Below are 19,936 nucleotides of genomic sequence, written 5' to 3'. Positions count from 1 at the left end.
TCAATCTGTATTTGTTTTCTTAATATTAGAGTCTACTCTAATTTAAATCTAAATTTGTGACTGGATTTTGAAATTTGGTAAATAACAGGAGACTATCACAGACTCAGATAACAAAACTGAATGAAATTTTGTAGTATTGTTTTGTATTAACAGTTTCAGAAATGAAAGTCCTAGAGGGAGAACATTCTTCCTCATGCCAGTTTCCATAACCTTTGTTATTTACTTATTAGATCGTGATAAACAATGCAGCAGGAAATTTTATTTCCCCCTCTGAAAGACTGTCTCCTAATGCTTGGAAGACGATAAGTGACATAGTTCTAAATGGCACAGCCTATGTGACGCTAGAAATTGGAAAGCAACTAATTAAAGCACAGAAAGGTATGTTTATTTATTCTTTGCATGTTTGTTAAGCTTCTACTGTGAGTTAAGTTCTGTATCAAGCCCTATGAGAGCCTGTACAAGTCACAATGTAATGGAAAACAAAAATAATTAAATTATAACCTCAATTATGATACAAGTTATAGCAAATACATGATTGAAGAGCATTGGAAATACATAGGCAGGAATGATTGACTCTCCCTGGGGTTGGTGGTTATATTGAGGGATGTGGTGCTTTCAGCTGAATTGTCAAAGTCCTAAAAGTGGAAAAAGAGGAGGGAAAGGAAATGTAAATGTTCATGGACAGAGGCTTGTTCAAAGGGAAACCCAAAGCATTTAGAGAATGATGGGAAAGTTTATATGGTTAGAGATGGGAAGAGAGAGGGGCAGGAAATGATTTTGGGGAATGGGTTAGGTATACTTGGAAAGTTTTCCAATACCAAAATAGGATAATTTCTAATAAAGGGGAAGCTATTTTCTTATGGAATTCTATTGAGGATGTCTGATGAAGACTGTGACTTGATTGGAAAGGTTAATGGCAACAGTGTGGGGAATGAAAAATTTAGGAGACCCATTCAAATGGGTTTGGTACTTCTTTTGGCATGTGGATGGATGGCATGGAAGGTAAAGTAGGAAGCAATTAGAACATAAGGTCTACAGGCCTTACATGTTAGAGAGAGTCCTTAGCTGGAATGCATGGTTTGGATGACGATGGTATCAGTGAACACGGATATTAGAACATTCAAGGGAGAATAGACTGATGGAGAAGTTATGGGAAGAACTTTTGTTTGTTAGTACTTTTGTTATACTGTGAACAACTTCCTTATAAAAGTTCATGTGTATATAAACAGTAAACGTGTGTAATGAAGCATATGTGGGCGTACTTATATGTCTAGAACCAGTGTGCATTTATTCACTTATCAGACTGATGACTTTTGTGAACCAGGTGCCATGGTACATGCATGAAGCTCAGAGGTATACAAGACTGTCTCTGAGTAATTTGATGTTAGGACTTGAAGAATGAAGGTATTTTTCCTCAGAGAGGGTGGAGAGCATTCTGAATAAGGATCAGGAAGAAGAATCCTCATGCTTCTCAGAGACTGTCTTTTGGGGCTAGTGGGGAGGAAAATTGGCCTGGAGCTGTCTGACTCCTACCTCTGTGCCTGAAGAGGCTCAAATTCTGTGCAGCAAGGCAAATCTTTGAAGTAGCCTAAGAACAGATTTAGAAAAGCAGAGGATGCTAGAGAGGCACTAGCCTTGTTTCTTTTGGTGCTAACAGCTTCCATCCTTCCTCCTTGTGCCATTGAAGTTGAAGTCCCCTCATCACTCATTTCCACTGCAGCAAGGTAGATATGATTTGAATTTAGAGTTTGGGTCAAGCATGATTTATTTATTTATTTTTTTTTTTTGGGGGAGGGAAGGATGGATAAGCTTGGGATGGGACATCAGGGAAAGTGGGCTGACTCCTTTCTTGTCCTGTCTATACAAAGAATCTTGATCTCTGTGTCTTTCCCTGGTGTCTGCCTCTGTGTGAATTTTGCTTCTCCACACCTATTGCTCATGTTTCTGTATTCTCATTTCTGGTTCTGTATTTCTCTCTTCTGTCTCTCTCCTCACTTGCCTCTCTCTGCCTCATTGTCACTTTTATTACTTCCCTTGCCCATCTCTGTGCCCCTTGATTTCTGTCTTTCTTCTTTTCTCATTATTGTCTTTCATTTTAACATCGACTTTGATCTATTTTTATTCATCAAATTGGATTAAAATTCTATGGCCTTCATTAAAAATATATTAGATAAGAATTTTTGAAATATTGAAGCCAGTTTTTAGTCTTTGAAGATTACTGTCAGTTATTGATGCTGTAACCTGATAGCACTTGGAGAACTTGGTCCACTGAGTTGAGGAGAGTTCAGTCTAATCTGGTGTTAGATCAAGAGTTAGGAACCTCAAGTGTTAGTGGTCTCTCAAGAGTGTCAGTGGGAGTAACCTGGAAGTCACTTAAGGGGGCGGCAATCAATGGTGGCGTATGAGCATAAATATGTTAGGTGGTCCAGCATCTAGGATGTCAGTCAAGATAACATCTGTGCAGTCATCTAGGGAATATAAGGACAAACTAAAAGGTAACTTGGAGATTGGGGTTTCAACATAAGAATTTTAAGGTTATGCATTTAGTTCATACCAATAATACTTTATGCCACCCAAGTACTTTATAGTTTACAATAGGGAAACAGTTTGAAATCCAAGAAAATTGTAACCTAAATATAAATAAAGAAAAAGTGGAGGCTGGAGCCATGATGCAGTAGGTTAACCCTTCACCTGTGGTGCTGGCATCTCATATGGGTGCTAGTTCTAGTCCCGTCTGCCCCTCTTCCAATCCAGCTCTCTGCTATGGCCTGGGAAAGCAGTGGAAGATGGCCCAAGTGCTTGGGCCACTGCACCCACATGGGAGACCAGGAAGAAGCTCCTGGCTCCTGGCTGCAGATCGACACAGCTCCGGCCATTGTGGCCATTTGGGGAGTGAACCAGCGGAAGGAAGACCTCTCTCTCTCTCTCCCTCTCACTGCCTGTAACTTTACCTCTCAAATAAATAAATAAAATCTTTGAAAAAAAAGAGGGGTCGGCGCCATGGCTCACTTGGTTATCATCTGCCTATGGCGCTGTCATCCCATATGGGCACCGGGTACTAGTCCCGGTTGCTCCTCTTTCAGTCCAGCTCCCTGCTGTGGCCCAGGAGGGCAGTGGAGGACGGCCCAAGTGCTTGGGCCCCTGCACCTGCATGGGAGACCAAGAAGAAGCACCTGGCTCCTGGCTTCGGATCAGCACAGTGCCGACCGTAGTGGCCATTTGGGGAGTGAACCAATGGAAGGAAGACCTCTCTCTCTGTCTCTCTCTCTCTCTCTCTCTGTCTCTCTCTCTCTCTCACACTGTCTATAACTCTAGCTGTCAAATAAATAAAAAAAAAAGAAAAAGTAAATCAATGTACAAGTTAGCTTTGTTAAATGGAATTTTTTTTTTTTTTTTAATTTGAAAGGCAGAGTTATAGAGAGAAGGAGGGAGACAGAAAGATCTTCCATCCACTGGGTCATTCCCCCAAGAGCTGCAATGACTGGTATTGGGCCATGGTGAAGCCAGGTGCCAGGAGCTTCTTCCAGGTCTCCCATGTGGGTGCAGGGGTCCAAGCACTTAGGCCATTTTCCACTGCTTTCTCAGACACATAAGCAGGGAACTGAACTGGAAATGGAGCATCCAGGACTCGAACCAGTGCCCAAATGGAATGTCAGCACCACCAGCAGCAGCTTTACCCATTATGCCACAGCACCAGTCCCACATTATAGCTTTAACAGAGAATTTTTATTTGCTAAAATGGAGGTAAAACCAAAAGGTTTAGTTCTAGTACACTATTTAGGATGTTGCTTCCCAGTCTATGGTTTGCCTTTTCAATTCCTTAGCAGTTTTTTGATGAGAAGAAAAACTTGTAAATTAGTTAAATCTGCCAAACTATTTCCCAGATTGTCTGTATTATATCCCCAACAGCTGTGTATAAATTTCAGTTTCTCTTCCTCCTTGCCAACACTTGCTATGGTTAGGTTTCATATTTTTTATTTTTATTTTTTTTTTACATTTTAACCATTCTGGAGTTTTACAATGGCTTCTCATGTATGATGCTAGCATATTTTTTCCTAATGACTAATGATGCTGAGCTTCGTTTCATGTACTTACTCATCATTTGCATCTATTTTATGATGAAGTAAATTTGTTCAAATCTTTTGTCTATTTTGAAAATTGAGTTTTTTGTAGTCTTGCTTTTGAATTAAAAGATTTTTTTATTCCATTATCAGATAAACATTTTGTACTTATTTTGTTCCTAATCTGTGTCTTATCTTTTCATGTCCTTAGCAATATTTTCTGAGGAGGAAAAGTTTTTTTAAGTTTGATACTGTCCAATGTAGGTAATTTTCCTTTCTTTTGTTCCTTCTTTTGTATTTTAAGAACTGTCTGAGAATTATTGGCCTAACATACTATTCATAAATAGTATCTGCATTTTTTAGAAGTTTCATAGTTTTCAATTTTACCATTTGGTCTGTAACTCATTTTTTTTTAAAAAAAGTTTTACTGATTCATTTTATTTATTAGAGTGTGAGAGAGAGAGAAAGAAAAGACAGATTTCCCATCTCCTGGGCCTGCCTGAGGCTGGGAACCATGAATTTCTTTTCTTCTCTCTTTTTAAACAGGTCACTGAGAAATTTATTTGTTGTACATCAATTGCATATTACATGAATCAGAATCAAACAACAGCAATTTCAAGACTACTGAATAATCCAGTAGGTTTGGGAACCTTCTTAAATGGAATTCAGTACAAACCAGAAGAATGATGGATAACCAGAACTTCTGGAAATGTTTACTCTCAAAAAATAATTAATGGTGTACTTGGAAAAAGACCTTACTTTCCATACTTACTTTTAAATACTTACTTTCCACCTCTAGCTTTGTTAATTTACTCTTTCTCATATTGTTAAATCAATGTATCCTGTGTGAATCTACTCTCAAAATGTTACTATTGTGTGTTGCTCACTTCATAAGAGCAGGTTATCTGAATATTCATCCCAAGTTGCATTTCTTGATAAAATATAAGATAGTCAAATATGAACTTCAGATAAGAGCAAACAATATTTCAAGGTATAGGTAACACAAATGTTAATTGAACATACTTCAACAGACTTACTGGTTATTCATTTTTAAAAATTTTTTGTTTTTGTAAGGTGAATACATTTCCTATATAGAGATTTAAGAGCATAATGATACTCCCCACCCTAATCTCTCTCCCACCCATGCTCCCAACTGCCTTCCTCCTTCCTTTATTTTTTTTTTTTTGAGGTATTACCAAAGATTTGTCTTCTTGCTCAGATAGCCTAGCCTTTTTTTCTGCCTCACCAAATCTGTTATGGCTTGCCACTGTATTTTTTATTTGGCATATTGGATTCTTCATTTGTAATATGTCAGTTTGATTTCTCTTCAATATCTATCTCCCAGCAAAATTTTTCATCTATGTTGTGTATGGATTTCATTAACTCATGAATTTGCTTCTTATTGTTTTTGAGTAATCTTATATCATTCTTCTGAATTCCTTTTCAGGTATTTCATCTAGGTTGATTCCATATCTTAGCTATTGTGAGTTAGTTGAGCTGCTATAAACATGGGGGTACAGATAACTCTTTCAAATACTGATTTCATTTCCTTTGGGTAAATTCCCAGGAATGGAATGACTAGGTCATATGGTAGATTTATTTTCAGATTTCTGAGGACTCCCCATGCTGTCTTCCATAATGGTTGTACTAGTTTACATTTTCACCAACAGTGTATTAGGGTAGCCTTTTCCCCATACCATTGCCAGCATTTGTTATTTTTTTAAAGGATTTAGTTATTTGAAAGGCAGAGTTACAAAGGCAGAGGTTGAGAGAGAGAGAGAAGACTTCCACCCTCTGGTTAACTCCCCAGATGGCCACAATGGCCAAAGCTGCACTGATCAGAAGCCAGGAGCCAGGAGCTTCTTCCAGGTCTCCCACACAGGGGCAGTGGCCCACAGACTTGGGCCATCTTCTACTGCTTTCCCAGGCTATAGCAAAGAGCTGGATTGGAAGTGGAGTAGCTGGGACTTGAATTGGTGCCCATATGGGATGCTGATACCTCAAGTGGCTATGCCACAGTGCTGGACCCAAATTTGTTGTTTTTTGATTTTTGTATGATAGTCATTCCAGCTGGGGTGAGGTGAAAATTGTGGTTTTTATTTGCATTTCCCTGTTGGCTAGTGATTCTGAGCATCTTCTCATGTGTCTGTTGGTAATTTGTACTCATCCCTTGAAAATTGTCTGTTCATATCCTTAGTCCTTTTCTTTACTGGATTAATTGTTTTATTGTTGTTGAGTTTCTTGAGCTCCTTATATATACACTGATATTAATCCTTTATCAGATGTGTAGTTTGCAAATATTTTCCTCTTTCTGTTGATTGCCTCTGGACTTCGTTGAGTGTTTCCTTAACTGTGCTTGACATAATCCCATTTGTCTATTTTTGCCTTTATTGCCTGTGCTTCTGGGGTCTTATCCAAGAAGTACTTGCTTCTTTTTCATATATCATTAAAAATTGTATGGCAGCCTACCCAGATATTAACATTTTTGGTGACTAGCTTTGGTGATTGAGTCTGTTGAATTACTTTACCATGGACCTAGAATTCCTTCCTTATGAGTTGTACAAACATTTTGCAATGATTGCTGTAAGTTCTGCAGTTACTAAATGAAGACATAGAATACAATAGGTATTGAAGAACAGAACAAGCAAAAATCAAAACATTTATTCATAAAAATGTGCTCTAAATTTAACCAAATATCCATTCTCGCTTTCCTCCTTCCTCAGTCCTTCTTCTTTCTTTTTTTAAACAACTTTTAGTGAGTGCTTATTTTACGTAGGTGTTCCAAATGATAAACATTTAGTAACTCACTTAATGCTTTCAATGATCCTATAAATTAAGTGCTGTTGTATTCCTAATTATAGATAAGGGTTAAACCAAGGCATAGAGTTAGTCTTTTTTAAATATATGAGGTGGATATTTTTAATACTCGCTTTTACAGATGAGAAGCTATGGTTTTCTAAATATTATTACTATTAGAATTGATGATTTACACTATTAAATTTTTTTCATTGTGTTTAAATAGAGAATAAAGAAGGAACAGTACTTTTGTTCTTATAAAGGTCGCATAGTTTACACTGTATATTTGGACAGTTAGGAAGTCATCACGTTTTTATTATGACTCAGCTGTATTATAAGTAAAATGTATTTGATGGTAAATACCTACTCTAATATTTAGTAACACAAAACATTAGATATAAAAGCTTCATGAAAGATACGAATTGCTTTACAGATATCCATGTGCTTCTTCATCTATGGGAATGACATATGGTCATCTAGATAATTTAAAGAATTTGGTGGAAATAATTTTAAAGAGCATCAGGGAAATCTGAGTAAGGGATAGAAACAAAATAAGGAAGTTTGAATCATATGGAGCTTGTGTTGGGGACAGAGGCAGGTTAATCATTGTAGGTTAATCATGTAAAATGAGGGGGAGTAAGGGAAGTAATTAAGAAATGTCTGTAAAAGGCATTAAGGTTAGGATGCACATTATTGGAATTATGCCTGAAGTAATCTTACCATTAGCCTGTGAAGGAGGAAAAGAAGAATAAATGTAAATAACTGAATAGAGAAGAAATAAAAAAGAAAACACCCTTACAGTCAGTGAATATGAAGAAATAGTTTTCAAGGCCAGACACCTTGGAAGCATTTAACAATGTAAAATACTGTTCTTAAAGTTCAGTTAAATTATCAGAAAAAAACAAGATTTTAACTATCTTGCTGTCCTCCTGGAGTACATGATGTATGAACTGTAAACACCAAAATAAATTTCAAAATATCTTTGTTGTCAATCCATAGATGTTGTACATGGCCTGTTATTCTTCCTTCTCCTTAAATAATCCATTATCCTTGGATAGATCCTTCCGTACCAACTCCATGATGGACTGCCCCATTACATATGCTCTGACTAGAGTCATTCTTTTCCTAAGCCATGCAGAATCTTCATGTCCTACTCTGGTCACACTTTTCAAAGAGTTCAGAGGTTATATTGCACACTTAGCATTGAAAAGCATGGTGCATGTTATTACAGCTTCATGTTGTGAGTCTCCTTTTACTGCCATCAATACAGGATGTGCTTTCATTTATCCCTCTGCCTCTCTGATAAATCCTTTCAATTGTTTCTCCACCATTTCCTATAATAAACACACAGATGTTGTTTTGTTTATGCAGTAAAACTTTGTACAGACCTCTGTAAAGAAGGTGACTAGTATGTATTTAACACACTTTCAGTTATGTTCTTTTTTTTAAACTTTTATTTAATAAATATAAATTTCCAAAGTACAACTTTTGGATTATAGCAGGTTTTCCCCTCCCATAACCTCCCTCCTGCCTGTAACCCGCCCGTCTCCCGCTCCCTCTCCCATCCCATTCACATCAAGATTTATTTTCAATTATCTTTTTATACAGAAGATCAGTTTAGTATATACTAAGTAAATATTTCAACAGTTTGCACCCACACAGAAACACAAAGTGTAAAGTACTGTTTGAGTACTAGTTATACCATTAATTCACATAGTACAACACATTAAGGACAGAGATCCTACATTGGGAGTAAGTGCACAGTGAATCCTGTTGTTGATTTAACAATTGACACTCTTGTTTATGGTGTCAGTAATCTCCCGAGGTTCTTGTCATGAGTTGCCTAGGCTATGGAAGCCTTTTGAGTTCACCAACTCCAATCTTATTTAGACAGGGTCATAATCAAAAATGGAGGTTCTCTACTCCCTTCAGGGAAAGGTACCTCCTTATTTGATGGCCAGTTCTTTCTGCTGGGATGTCACTCACAGAGATCTTTCATTTAGGTGGTTTTGTCTTTTTTTTTTTTTTTTGCCATAGTGTCTTGGCTTTCCATACCTAAAATACTGTCATGGGCTTTTTAGCTGGATCCACATGCCTTAAGGGCTGATTCTGAGGCCAGAGTGCTATTTAGGTCATCTGCCATTCTATGAGTCTGCTGTGTATCCCGCTTCCCATGTTGGATTGTTCTTTCCTTTTTAATTCTATCAGTTAGTATTAGCAGACACTAGTCTTGTTTATGTGATCCCTTTGACTCTTAGTTCTATCATTATGATGAATTGTGTACTGAAACTGATCACTTGGACTAGTGAGATGGCCTTGATGGGATTGTATTGGAATCCCCTGGCACGTTTCTAACTACCATTTGGGGCAAGTCCAATTGTGCATGTGCCAAACTGTACATCTCCTCCCTCTCTTATTCCCACTCTTATATTTAACAGGGATTACTTTTCAGTTGAATTTAAACACTTAAGAATAATTGTGTGTTAATTAAAGCATTCAACCAATAGTATTAGGTAGAACAAAAAATACTAAAAGGGATAAAATATTAAATTGTTCATTGACAGTCAGGACAAGGGCTGATCAAGTCATTGTTTCTCATAGTGTCCATTTCACTTCAACAGGTTTCCTTTTTGGTGCTCGGTTAGTTGTCAATGTTCAGGGAGAACATAGGATATTTGTCCCTCTGGGACTGGCTTATTTCACTCAGCATGATGTTTTCCAGCTTCCTCCATTTTGTTGCAAATGACCGGATTTCATTATTTTTACTGCTGTATTGTATTCTATAGAGTACATACCCCAAAATTTCTTTATCGAGTCCACTTTTTTTTTTTTTTTTTTTTTTTTTTTTTTTTTTTTAAGGGAAAGGGCTTATTGGGAACACCCAACAGACCAGACTGAAGGGGCGGTGAAGGGAAAGAGAGAGAAAGTATAAGAGAGAGAGCCAGAGGAGAGAAGATAGAGCAGAGAAGAGAGGAGAGTAGAGCAGAGAGCCAAGGGAGAGGAGCCAAGAGAGCAGGAGAGGGGCCAAGAGAGAAGAACCAAGAGAGCACGTGTTCAGGAACAGGCCCTTTAAAACTTTGCCCGAGGGCAGGTAGGGAAGCAGGAGCAGCGAATCCCATTAGGTTGTGGGTGGAGCTTGACAACAGAGGTTGGGCCATGTGGCCGCCTGGCTAAAACTATGCCAGTTTCCTAACATTCCCCCCTTTTGTTTTTTATAAAGCAGGATTTGTATGGGATTACATTAGTCCCAAAAGTCCAGGAGGGGTAGAGGGACGATGATCTGTCTTTAGAGCTACTTCCTGCTGACATGGGGTGATGAGGTACTCTTCGCTGGCATGCGGTGATGTCTCAAGCCACTGCCTCTGGGGTGGGGAGCTGAGTATCTCCCTGTACCAGCATTTCGTTGACCTCCGGGTTGCTGAAGGCCTTGGTTCTTTTCATTATTACCAGCTGTAAACACTTAAATAGACGCTGTAGTATAAAAGACACTGTGAGAATAGCAACCAATGATCCTAAGAGTAGCATTAACCAAGTAATGAGAGAATTTCATAGGAGAGGAAACGGGGGGGGGGGGGTGTGTGTCTCTGGACCCTTATGGGGACAGTTTGAAGGACATGGTTTAAAGCTGATCCCAGCCAAGACTGAAAGAAAGGCCACTTTTGCAGGTAGCGGGGTTTGTCTGTGGAGAAATTTTGAACAATCATACAACATTAAGTGGGGGAGAGGACCATCAGTACACACATGTTGGGAGTAGAGCCATTGATGTTAGAGTAGAGGTTATGATTACAAAGGAATGAGGCCCAGGAGTGGGCTAAACAGGGTCTAGAACAAAGGACAGAGTCATTATTAGAGAAGCTAAGAAAAGTGCTGTCTAAGCTACAATTAAGTTTTGTGATTGAGAGGCAAATAGAACCTGACAGAAGGAGCTTGATAATAATCTGTTGGGCTTTAAGCCTTGTAAGCTAAGAGGCCCAGACCTATCTATCTATTCACATAGGGTACATCCTAAGGGAGGTGTGAACCTCCTAGGGGAAGGCACCCTGTTGACTCCCATTACCTAGCTGGCCTGGGAGGAGAGCTGGCCAGGTAAAGGCAGGTGGCAACTCTAACAGGAAATTTACAGTTCTGCCTCCTGCAATGTTACTGACCCTACTTGGCCATTTCCTCAGGTGGTCACTTTGGAAGCTGGGCTGAGTGAAGGGCTTTTCAGCTTAGAGCCAATAAGATCTGTGGCTCTGACCTGGTCATCCTTCGACTCCAGGGCAGGTCCATTTCCAGTGACCCAACTCTTGGCTGGCAGAGCTGCCGGGGGCTCTTCACAAGCTGACTTCTGCTGAAGCCCAGACTTACCTCATTGAAAGCCACTGCAGTGGTATCCAGTCCATTGTTGATGGGCATTTAGGTTGATTCCAGGTCTTAGCTATTGTGAATTGAGCTGCAATAAACATTGAGGTGCAGACAGCTCTCTTATTTGCCAATTTAATTTCCTTTGAGTAAATTCCAAGAAGTGGGATGGCTGGGTTGTATGGGAGAGTTATATTCAGATTTCTGAGTAATCTCCAGACTGACTTCCATAGTGGCATTACCAGTTTGCATTCCCACCAACAGTGGGTTAGTGTCCCTTTTTCCCCACATTCTTGCCAGGATCTGTTGTTGGTAGATTTCTGTATATGAGCCATTCTAACCGGGGTGAATTGAAACCTCATTGTGGTTTTGATTTGCATTTCCCTGATGGCTAGTGATCCTGAACATTTTTTCATGTGTCTGTTGGCCATTTGGATTTCCTCTTTTGAAAAATGTCTATTGAGGTCCTTGGCCTATCTTTTTAAGGGGGTTGTTTGTTTTGTTGTTGTGGAGTTTCTTAATCTCTTTGTAGATTCTGGTTATCAACCCTTTATCTGTTGCATAATTTGCAAATATTTTTCTCATTCTGTTGGTTGCCTCTGCACTTTCTTTACTCTTTCTTTTGCCGTACAGAAACTTCTCAATTTGATGTAATCCCTATTGTTAATTTTGGCTTTGACTGCCTGTGCCTCTGGGTTCTTTTCCAAGAAGTCTTTGCCTGTGCCTATATCTTGCAGGGTTTCTCCAATGTTCTCTAATAATTTGATGGTGTTGGGTCATAGATTAAGGCCTTTAGTCCATGTTGAGTGAATTTTTGTGTAAGGTGTAAAGTAGGGGTCTTGCTTCATGCTTCCGCACGTGGACATCCAATTTTCTGAGCACCATTTGGTGAATAGATTGTCCTTGCTCCAGGAATTGGTTTTAGATCCTTGATCAAATATGAGTTGGCTGTAGATGTTTGGATTGATTTCTGGTGTTTCTATTCTGTTCCCTTGGTCTATCCATCTGTTTCTGAACCAGTACCATGCTGTTTTGATTACAACTGCCTTGTAGTATGTCCTGAAATCTGGTATTGTGATGCCTCCGGCTTTGTTTTTGTTGTACAAGATTGCTTTAGCCATTCGAGATCTCCTGTGCCTCCAACCTGCCCATCTCCCGCTCCTGCTCCCATCCCATTCACATCAAGATTCATTTTCAATTACCTTTATATACAGAAGATCAGTTTAGTATATACTAAGTAAAGATTTCAACAGTTTGCACCCACACAGAAAGACAAAGTACTGTTTGAGTACTAGTTATACTGTTAATACACATAGTACAACACATTAAAGACAGAGATCCTGCATGGGGAGTAAGTGCACCTGAATTTCAGTATCATTTTTTCCAGATCTGAGAAGAATGTCTTTTGTATTTTGATTGGTATCACAGTGAATCTGTAAATTGCTTTTGGGAGAATGGACATTTTGATGATATTGATTCTTCCAATCCATGAGCATGGAAGATTTCTCCATTTTTTGGTATCCTCTTCTATTTCTTTCTTTAAGGTTTTGTAATTTTCATCATAGAGATCTTTAACGTCCTTGGTTAAGTTTATTCCAAGGTATTTGATTATTTTTGTAGCTATTGTGAATGGGATTGATCTTAGAAGTTCTTCCTCAGCCGTGGCATTGCCTGTGTATACAAAGGCTGTTGATTTTTGTGCATTGATTTCATATCCTGCTACTTTGCCAAACTCTTCTATGAGTTCCAATAGTCTCTTAGAGTTCTTTGGATCCCCTGGAACACTGGGTTCTAGTCCCGGTTGGGGCACCAGATTTTGTCCCAGTTGATCCTCTTCCAGTCCAGCTCTCTGCTGTGGCCCGGGAAGGTAGTGGAGGATGGCCCAAGTCCTTGGGCCCTGCACTCATATGGAAGACCAGGAGGAAGCACCTTGGTTCTTGGCTTCGGATTGGCGCAGTCCGCCGGCCGCAGCGTGCTGGCCGTGGTGGCCATTTTGGGGGTGAACCAATGGAAAAAAAAGGAAGACCTTTCTCTCTGTCTCTGTCTCTCACTGTCTAACTCTGCCTGTAAAAAAAATAATAAAGGATCATATCATCTGCAAAGAGGGATAGTTTGATTTCTTCCTTCCCAGTTTGTATCCCTTTAATTTCTTTTTCTTGCCTAATGTCTTTGGCTAAAACTTCCAGAACTATATTGAAAAGCAGTGGTGAGAGTGGGCATCCCTGTCTGGTACCAGATCTCAGTGGAAATGCTTCCAACTCTTCCCCATTCAATAGGATGCTGGCCGTGGTTTTTCATAAATTGCTTTGATTGTATTGATTACTGTTCCTTCTATACCCAATTTGCTGAAAGGTTTCATCATGAAAGGTGTTGTATTTTATCAAATGCTTTCTCTGCATCCATTCAGATAATCATATGGTTTTCTTCTGCAGTTTTTTAATGTGGTGTATCACATTGATTGATTTGCAAATGTTGAACCATCCCTGTATACCAGGGGTAAATACCTCTTGGTCTGGGTGGATGATGTTTCCGATGTGTTGTTGTATTCTATTGGCCAGAATTTTATTGCGAATTTTTGCGTCTCTGTTCATCAGTGATTTTGGTCTGTAATTTTCTTTCAATGCTGCATCTTTTTCAGGCTTAGGGATTAAAGTGATGCTGGCTTCATAGAAAGAGTTTTGGAGGATTCCCTCTTTTTCGATTGTTCTGAATAGTTTAAGAAGAATTGGAGTTAGTTCTTCTTGAAATGTCTGTTAGAATTCAGCAGTGAATCCATCTGGTCCTGGGCATTTCTTTGTTGGGAGGGCTTTATTACTGATTTAATCTCTGACTCAGTTATGGGTCTGTTTAAGTTTTCTATGTCTTCCTGGTTCAATTTAGGTAGGTTGCATGTGTCCAGGAATCTATCTATTTCTGATAGATTTCCCTGCTTGCTGGCATACAACTCTTTGTAGTAATTTCTGATGACTCTTTTTATTTCTGTGGTGTCTATTGTTACATTCCCTTTTTCATCTCTGATTTTATTGATTTGGGTCTTTTCTCTTCTTTTTTTAGTTAATTGGGCCAATGGTGTGTCAATTTTGTTTATTTTTTCAAAAAACCAGCTCTTTGGCTTATCTTTTGTAATTTTTTTTGATTCAATCCTGTTGATTTCTTCTCTGATTTTAATTATTTCTCTTCTCCTACTAGATTTGGGTCTGGTTTGCTGCATATTTTCTAGATCCTTGAGATGCATTGAAAGCTCATTTGTTTGGTGTCTTTCCAATTTCTTGATGTAGGCACCTATTGCTATAAACTTCCCTCTTAACACTGCTTTTGGTGTTTCCCATAAGTTTTGATATGTTGTGTTGTTATCCTCATTTACTTCCAGAAAGTTTTTGATTTCTCTTTTGATTTCTTGTATGACTCAGTGTTCATTCAGGAGCATGTTGTTCCAGTCTCCATGTGTTTGCATATGCTCTAGGGATTCCTGACTTGCTATTTTCCAGCTTCATTCCACTGTGGTCTGAGACGCTGCATGGTATGATTTCAAGTCTTTTGAATTTGCTGAGACTTGCTCTATGGCCTAGTATGTGGTCAATCCTAGAGTAGGTTCCATGTACTTTAAGTGTAGGATGAAAAGTTCTGTAAATATCTGTTAGATGCATTTAGGTCAATTAAATGTGCTGTTTCCTTGTTGATTTTTTTTTTTTTTGACAGGCAGAGTTAGAGAGAAAGAGAGAGAGAGGGAGAGAGAAAGGTCTTAATTTTTTTTTCCATTAGTTCACCCCCGAAATGGCCGCCCCGGCTGGCACACTGAGGCTGGTGGACTGCGCCGATCCAAAGCCAAGAGCCAGGTGCTTCCTCCTGCTCTCCCATGTGAGTGCAGGACCCAAGCACTTGGGCCATCCTTCACTGCCTTCCCGGGCCACAGCAGAGAGCTGGACTGGAAAGGAGTAACCAGGACCAAATGGGTGCTTCAACCAGGACTAGAACCCGGAGTGCCGGTGCCGCAGGCAGAGGATTAGCCTAGTGAGCTACAGCGCTGCCCATCCTTGTTGATCTTCTGTCCGGTTGATCTGTCTATTGCTGAAAGTTGAGTATTGAAGTCCCCCGATACTACTGTATTGGAGTCTAAGTCTCCCTTTAAGTCGCTTAACATATCTTAAATAAAGTGGTGCCCTGTAATTAGGTGCATATATATTTATAATAGTTACATCTTCCTGTTGAATTGATCCCTTAATCATTATATAGTGCCCCTCTTTGTCTCTCTTAACAGTTTTTGTGTTAAAGTTTATTTTGTCTGATATTAAGATGGCTACTCCAGCTCTTTTTTTGTTTCTGTTAGCATGGAATATCTCTTTCCAACCTTTCACTTTCTTTTTTTTTTTTTTTTAGATTTTTTTTTTTTTTTAATTTTTGACAGGCAGAGTGGACAGTGAGAGCGAGACAGAGAGAAAGGTCTTCCTTTTGCCGTTGGTTCACCCTCCAATGGCCGCCGCGGTAGCGCGCTGCGGCTGGCGCACCGTGCTGATCCGATGGCAGGAGCCAGGTGCTTCTCCTGGTCTCCCATGGGGTGCAGGGCCCAAGGACTTGGGCCATCCTCCACTGCACTCCCTGGCCACAGCAGAGAGCTGGCCTGGAAGAGGGGCAACCGGGACAGGATCGGTGCCCCAACCGGGACTAGAACCCGGTGTGCTGGCGCTGCAAGGCGGAGGATTAGCCTAGTGAGCCGTGGCGCCGGCCCCAACCTTTCACTTTCAATCTGCATGTATCTTTGTTGGAAAGATGTGTTTCTTGTAAGCAGCAAATAGATGGGTTTTGTTCCTTAATCCATTCAGCCAATCTGTGTTTTTTAACTAGAGTGATAAGGCCATTTAACATTCAATGTGACTACTGATAAGTAGTTACTTTGCCCTGCCATTTTCCCAAAGATATTTCTAATATATGTTTTGAACTTCCTGTAATTTTTTACTGGGAGTTTTTTTTTCTTCCTTTACCTTCTTTCATATTGATGGCCATGTTTCTGTGTTTCTTAACACATCTTTAAGCATCTTCTGCAGGGCTGGATGAGTGGTGGCAAATTCTTTCAATTTCTGTTTGCTATGAAAGGTCTTTATTTCACCTTCATTCACAAATGAGAGCTTTGCAGGATATAATATTCTGGGCTGGCAGTTTTTTTCTCTTAGTATCTTGGCTGTTGCTTGCCATTCCCTCCTAGCCTGTAGGGTTTCTGATGAGAAGTCTGCTGTGAGTCTAATTGGAGATCCTCTGAGAGTAATCTGACACTTCTCTCTTGCACATTTTAGAATCTTTTCTTTATGTTTCACTGTGGTGAGTTTGATTACAACATGTAGTGGTGAGGATCTCTTTTGGTCAAGTTTATTGGGGGTCCTATGTGCTTCATATACTAGGATGTCTCTGTCCTTCTCCAAACCAGGAAAGTTTTCTGCTATTATCTCACTAAAAATGCCTTCTAGTCCTTTCTCTCTCTCCATGCCTTCAGGAACTCCTAGAACCCGAAAGTTGGGTTTTTTTAATAGTATCCTGTAGATTCCCAACCATATTTTTTAGATTTCTAATTTCCTCTTCTTTTCTTTGGTTTGCCTGTTTCCTTTCCTGTTCTCTGTCTTCTAAGTCCGATATTCTCTCTTCCATCTCACTGATTCTGTTTTTAAGGCTCTCAAATACGTTTGTCACTCGATCTATTGAATTCTTCATTTCATTTTGATTTCTCTTCAATGTCTCTATTTCATGTTCTACTAAATTTCTCATTTCGTTTTTATTCCTCCTTAAGATTTCATTTTCATGAGAGAGATTTTCTATCCTGTGCAGTATGGATTTCTGTAGTTCATGAATTTGTTTTTGGTAGCTTCTAAATATTCTTATCATAAATTTTTCAAAATCCGTATCTTGCATTTCTTCTATCTCATCATCTTCATAATCTTGTATTGGAGTGCGATGTTCATTTGGGGGTGTTATAATGTCTTCCTTGTTCTTGTTTTCTGCATTTGTTGTTTGGCATTGTGGAGATATGCTTTGGTTTCTTCTTTTTTTCCCTTGCTGTGGTGGCTTTTCTCGTTATGCTATGACTCTAGATTAAGTGGACTCTGCTTTTGGTGAATCTCTAGTGGCTTGTGGTGGGTGTGGTCAGAGAGCTCTGTTCAGTTCTTCAGGGTTAAGGGTGTGCCAAAGGTGACACACCCAGGTTAGGTGTGGTAAATCTCTCTCTCTCTCTTTTTTTATTTATAAGGGAAGTAATTCATCTCAGCTGAGCTCTTCTCCTTGATGGCAATTGGTGCTTGAACACTAGCCCCAGTGGGTATAATATTTGTCTGCTCTGTCCCAAGACCACACAAAGGATCTGTGCATTCCTCAGTGTAAGCTCAGATTCCCCTGCAGTTTCTCTCACTGGGTAGCCAGGGCCACCTGAGGTTGTGGTGTCTCCCACCTAGACTGCTCACATCTCAGCCACACTGTGAGTTCTCCCATATACCCTCAGTTTTTTTTTTTTTCACAGTCCCAGTTCATAAGCTCCACACATTCACTAGGTCTTAGTCTCCTGTTATTTCTCCCCACCAGAGTCAGGTTTTTCTGCTTGGCTGAGGGTGGGCACAGCCCTGAGCTGGCTCAGCTGTTACGTATGTCCAAAATGGTGCCTGCCATATTGTTTTCCCCACCTTTGTAAGGTGAGTGGAGAGAGAGAATTGTGTCCATACTGGTACCTTTTATTTATTTATTTATTTATTTTATTCTCTCCTCTAGTTAGGCTGGTGCACTTTCCCCCATGGAGCTTCAAGCCTTGTTCCCTCTTGGCACTTCCTGCCGCTTTTCCACCAGTGTCTTGGGCTACTGCTGTTTTGCCTCACCTCCCTTTCCAGCGCTGGTGCATAGACTTGGCGGCTGGGGTCCCAAACCGGGGGGTGCCCGTGCCCTCCACATACGTCCACCATGTCCCAGTAGTTCTGGAAGAGTTTCCTCTGCAGTTTTCCCTAACTCTTCCCTGAGACTACAGTAGCTCCAGTTTTATTAAACTATCTTTTCCCAGACTATCAGTGGGCTCCCTCCCTAATCCACCATCTTGGAGCACCTAGTTATGTTCTTTCACTATATTGTTTGAGGAAAAAGAGAATGTCCAGACATTGGCCATGATCAGCTGGAGCAGAGGCAAATGCAGCTTGATCCAGAAGCAGGAAGAATAGGCCTTCCTTATTAGACCACAGTGCGAGTACTATGTATACGCTGTGTAACTTTAAATTATTTAAGAACCATATGGGTGCATTTCCTTGTATTATGTCCACGGTTTCCTTAGAACAGTGGCTGCATTTAAAGAATATTAGAAAACACGTTTTTCCCTTTGAGCAGCTTTATTGAGATATAACTCACATACCATACAATTCGTCCATTTAAGTGTACAGTCCAGTTGTTAGTCTATTCACAGCATTGTGCAGCCATCAGTGCAACCGATTTAAGAACATTTTCTTCACTCCAAAAAAAAAAAAAAAAACCTCTGACTCAGTAGCAGTCACCCTCTAGTTCACCTTTCCCCATAAAATACATTTTTGGTAATATTTTGAAATTTATTATTGGCAGCAGTAACATCCTTTTAAAATTAATTTTCCTAGCATTATCTTCCCAGGTTGGATTTTAACCACACTTATTAAAATTTTTCGGAGCAACTATGTACCTTCATTTGTTGTTTTGTGAAGGTAATGTAAAGGAAGGAAATTTGGGGTTTTTGAATGGGAATCCTTTTTCTTTTTGATTATGTAATTAGAAATTTCTTGGAGAGGCAGTCTTGCATAGTGGTTGAGATTGTAGGTTCCATAGCCAAACTCCCTAGTCTCATCCTGGTTGTACTGCTTACCTGTCCTGTGAGCAAGGGCAGATTTCCTCTCTGTTCTTAATGTCTTCTGTGAAATGGTGATAATAAGAGAGCTCCCTTCCTAGGGTTGTTGCAGTGATGCATGAGCAGTTTTGTGAAGGGTTGAGAAGAGTCACTCACCAAGACTAGTGGTCAGTAAGTGTGAGCTCATGGAGATGCTAGTTACTTCCACAGTAAGTGTATTTTTTACCACCTCTTTTATAAGGGGACTATCAAGTATATGAATTTTGTTTTATAAGGGGACTATTAAGTCTCTGAAATTTGATGACCCATAATTAAAATGGATTAGAAAAACAGAGCCCTGATACAAATGACTGTAATTATACTTCTAGTTTGCAACCTATGTAAGGGATGTATTTATAGTAAAGATTTAAATATGTTTATATTGCATTAGTCAGATTTTTCTTTACTACAACAAATTACTTGAGAAAAGCTATGTATGAAGGAAAGTGGTTTATTTTGGTTTATGATTCAAGTCCAGGGTCAGGTAGCCTCATTTCTTTGGCCTCAGCTGTGTGAAGTGGATGCCATTGGTGGTTGGAGCAAGTGTAGAGGAAGAATCACATAGTAAGCCAGGAAGCAGAGAAAGTAGCTGGACCAACCGTATCATGATGACTGTCCTCTGAAGGCACACCTCCAATGACTTAAATTGATCAGATCAAGTTCTGCCCTCTTAGTACTTATGACTTTGGATTTTAAAGTCCTGTGTACATTTGGGAGCCAAATTGTGTTAAAACCATAGGATATATTAATTCTTTAATTAGTAGGTAATACCCTTTTACAAAATGTTTGTTTTAACCATTTAAAAAATTATATGGGCCTCCTTTGAATAATGTTTAGAGCATTGATGGCTTTTAGGTTTTAATCTCTT

The 19,936-nt window shown here is 39.5% G+C and overlaps 1 protein-coding gene across 1 annotated transcript in view; it reads left to right on the top strand.

The window, feature by feature from the left end:
- DECR1 (2,4-dienoyl-CoA reductase 1) overlaps positions 1-19,936 on the top strand; it is a 66,424-nt gene that overhangs the window by 22,694 nt on the left and 23,794 nt on the right. The window contains exon 5 of the mRNA XM_062188280.1: positions 231-378. Within this exon, the coding sequence (XP_062044264.1) occupies positions 231-378 (148 nt within the window). The remainder of the gene's footprint in view (positions 1-230; positions 379-19,936) is intronic.

This window comes from Lepus europaeus, chromosome 4, assembly GCF_033115175.1.
Source record: "Lepus europaeus isolate LE1 chromosome 4, mLepTim1.pri, whole genome shotgun sequence".
In the NCBI taxonomy this organism is placed as follows: Eukaryota; Metazoa; Chordata; class Mammalia; order Lagomorpha; family Leporidae; genus Lepus; species Lepus europaeus.
Note: the sequence above shows the minus strand (reverse complement) of the source record. Positions and strands in the feature narration are given on the sequence as shown.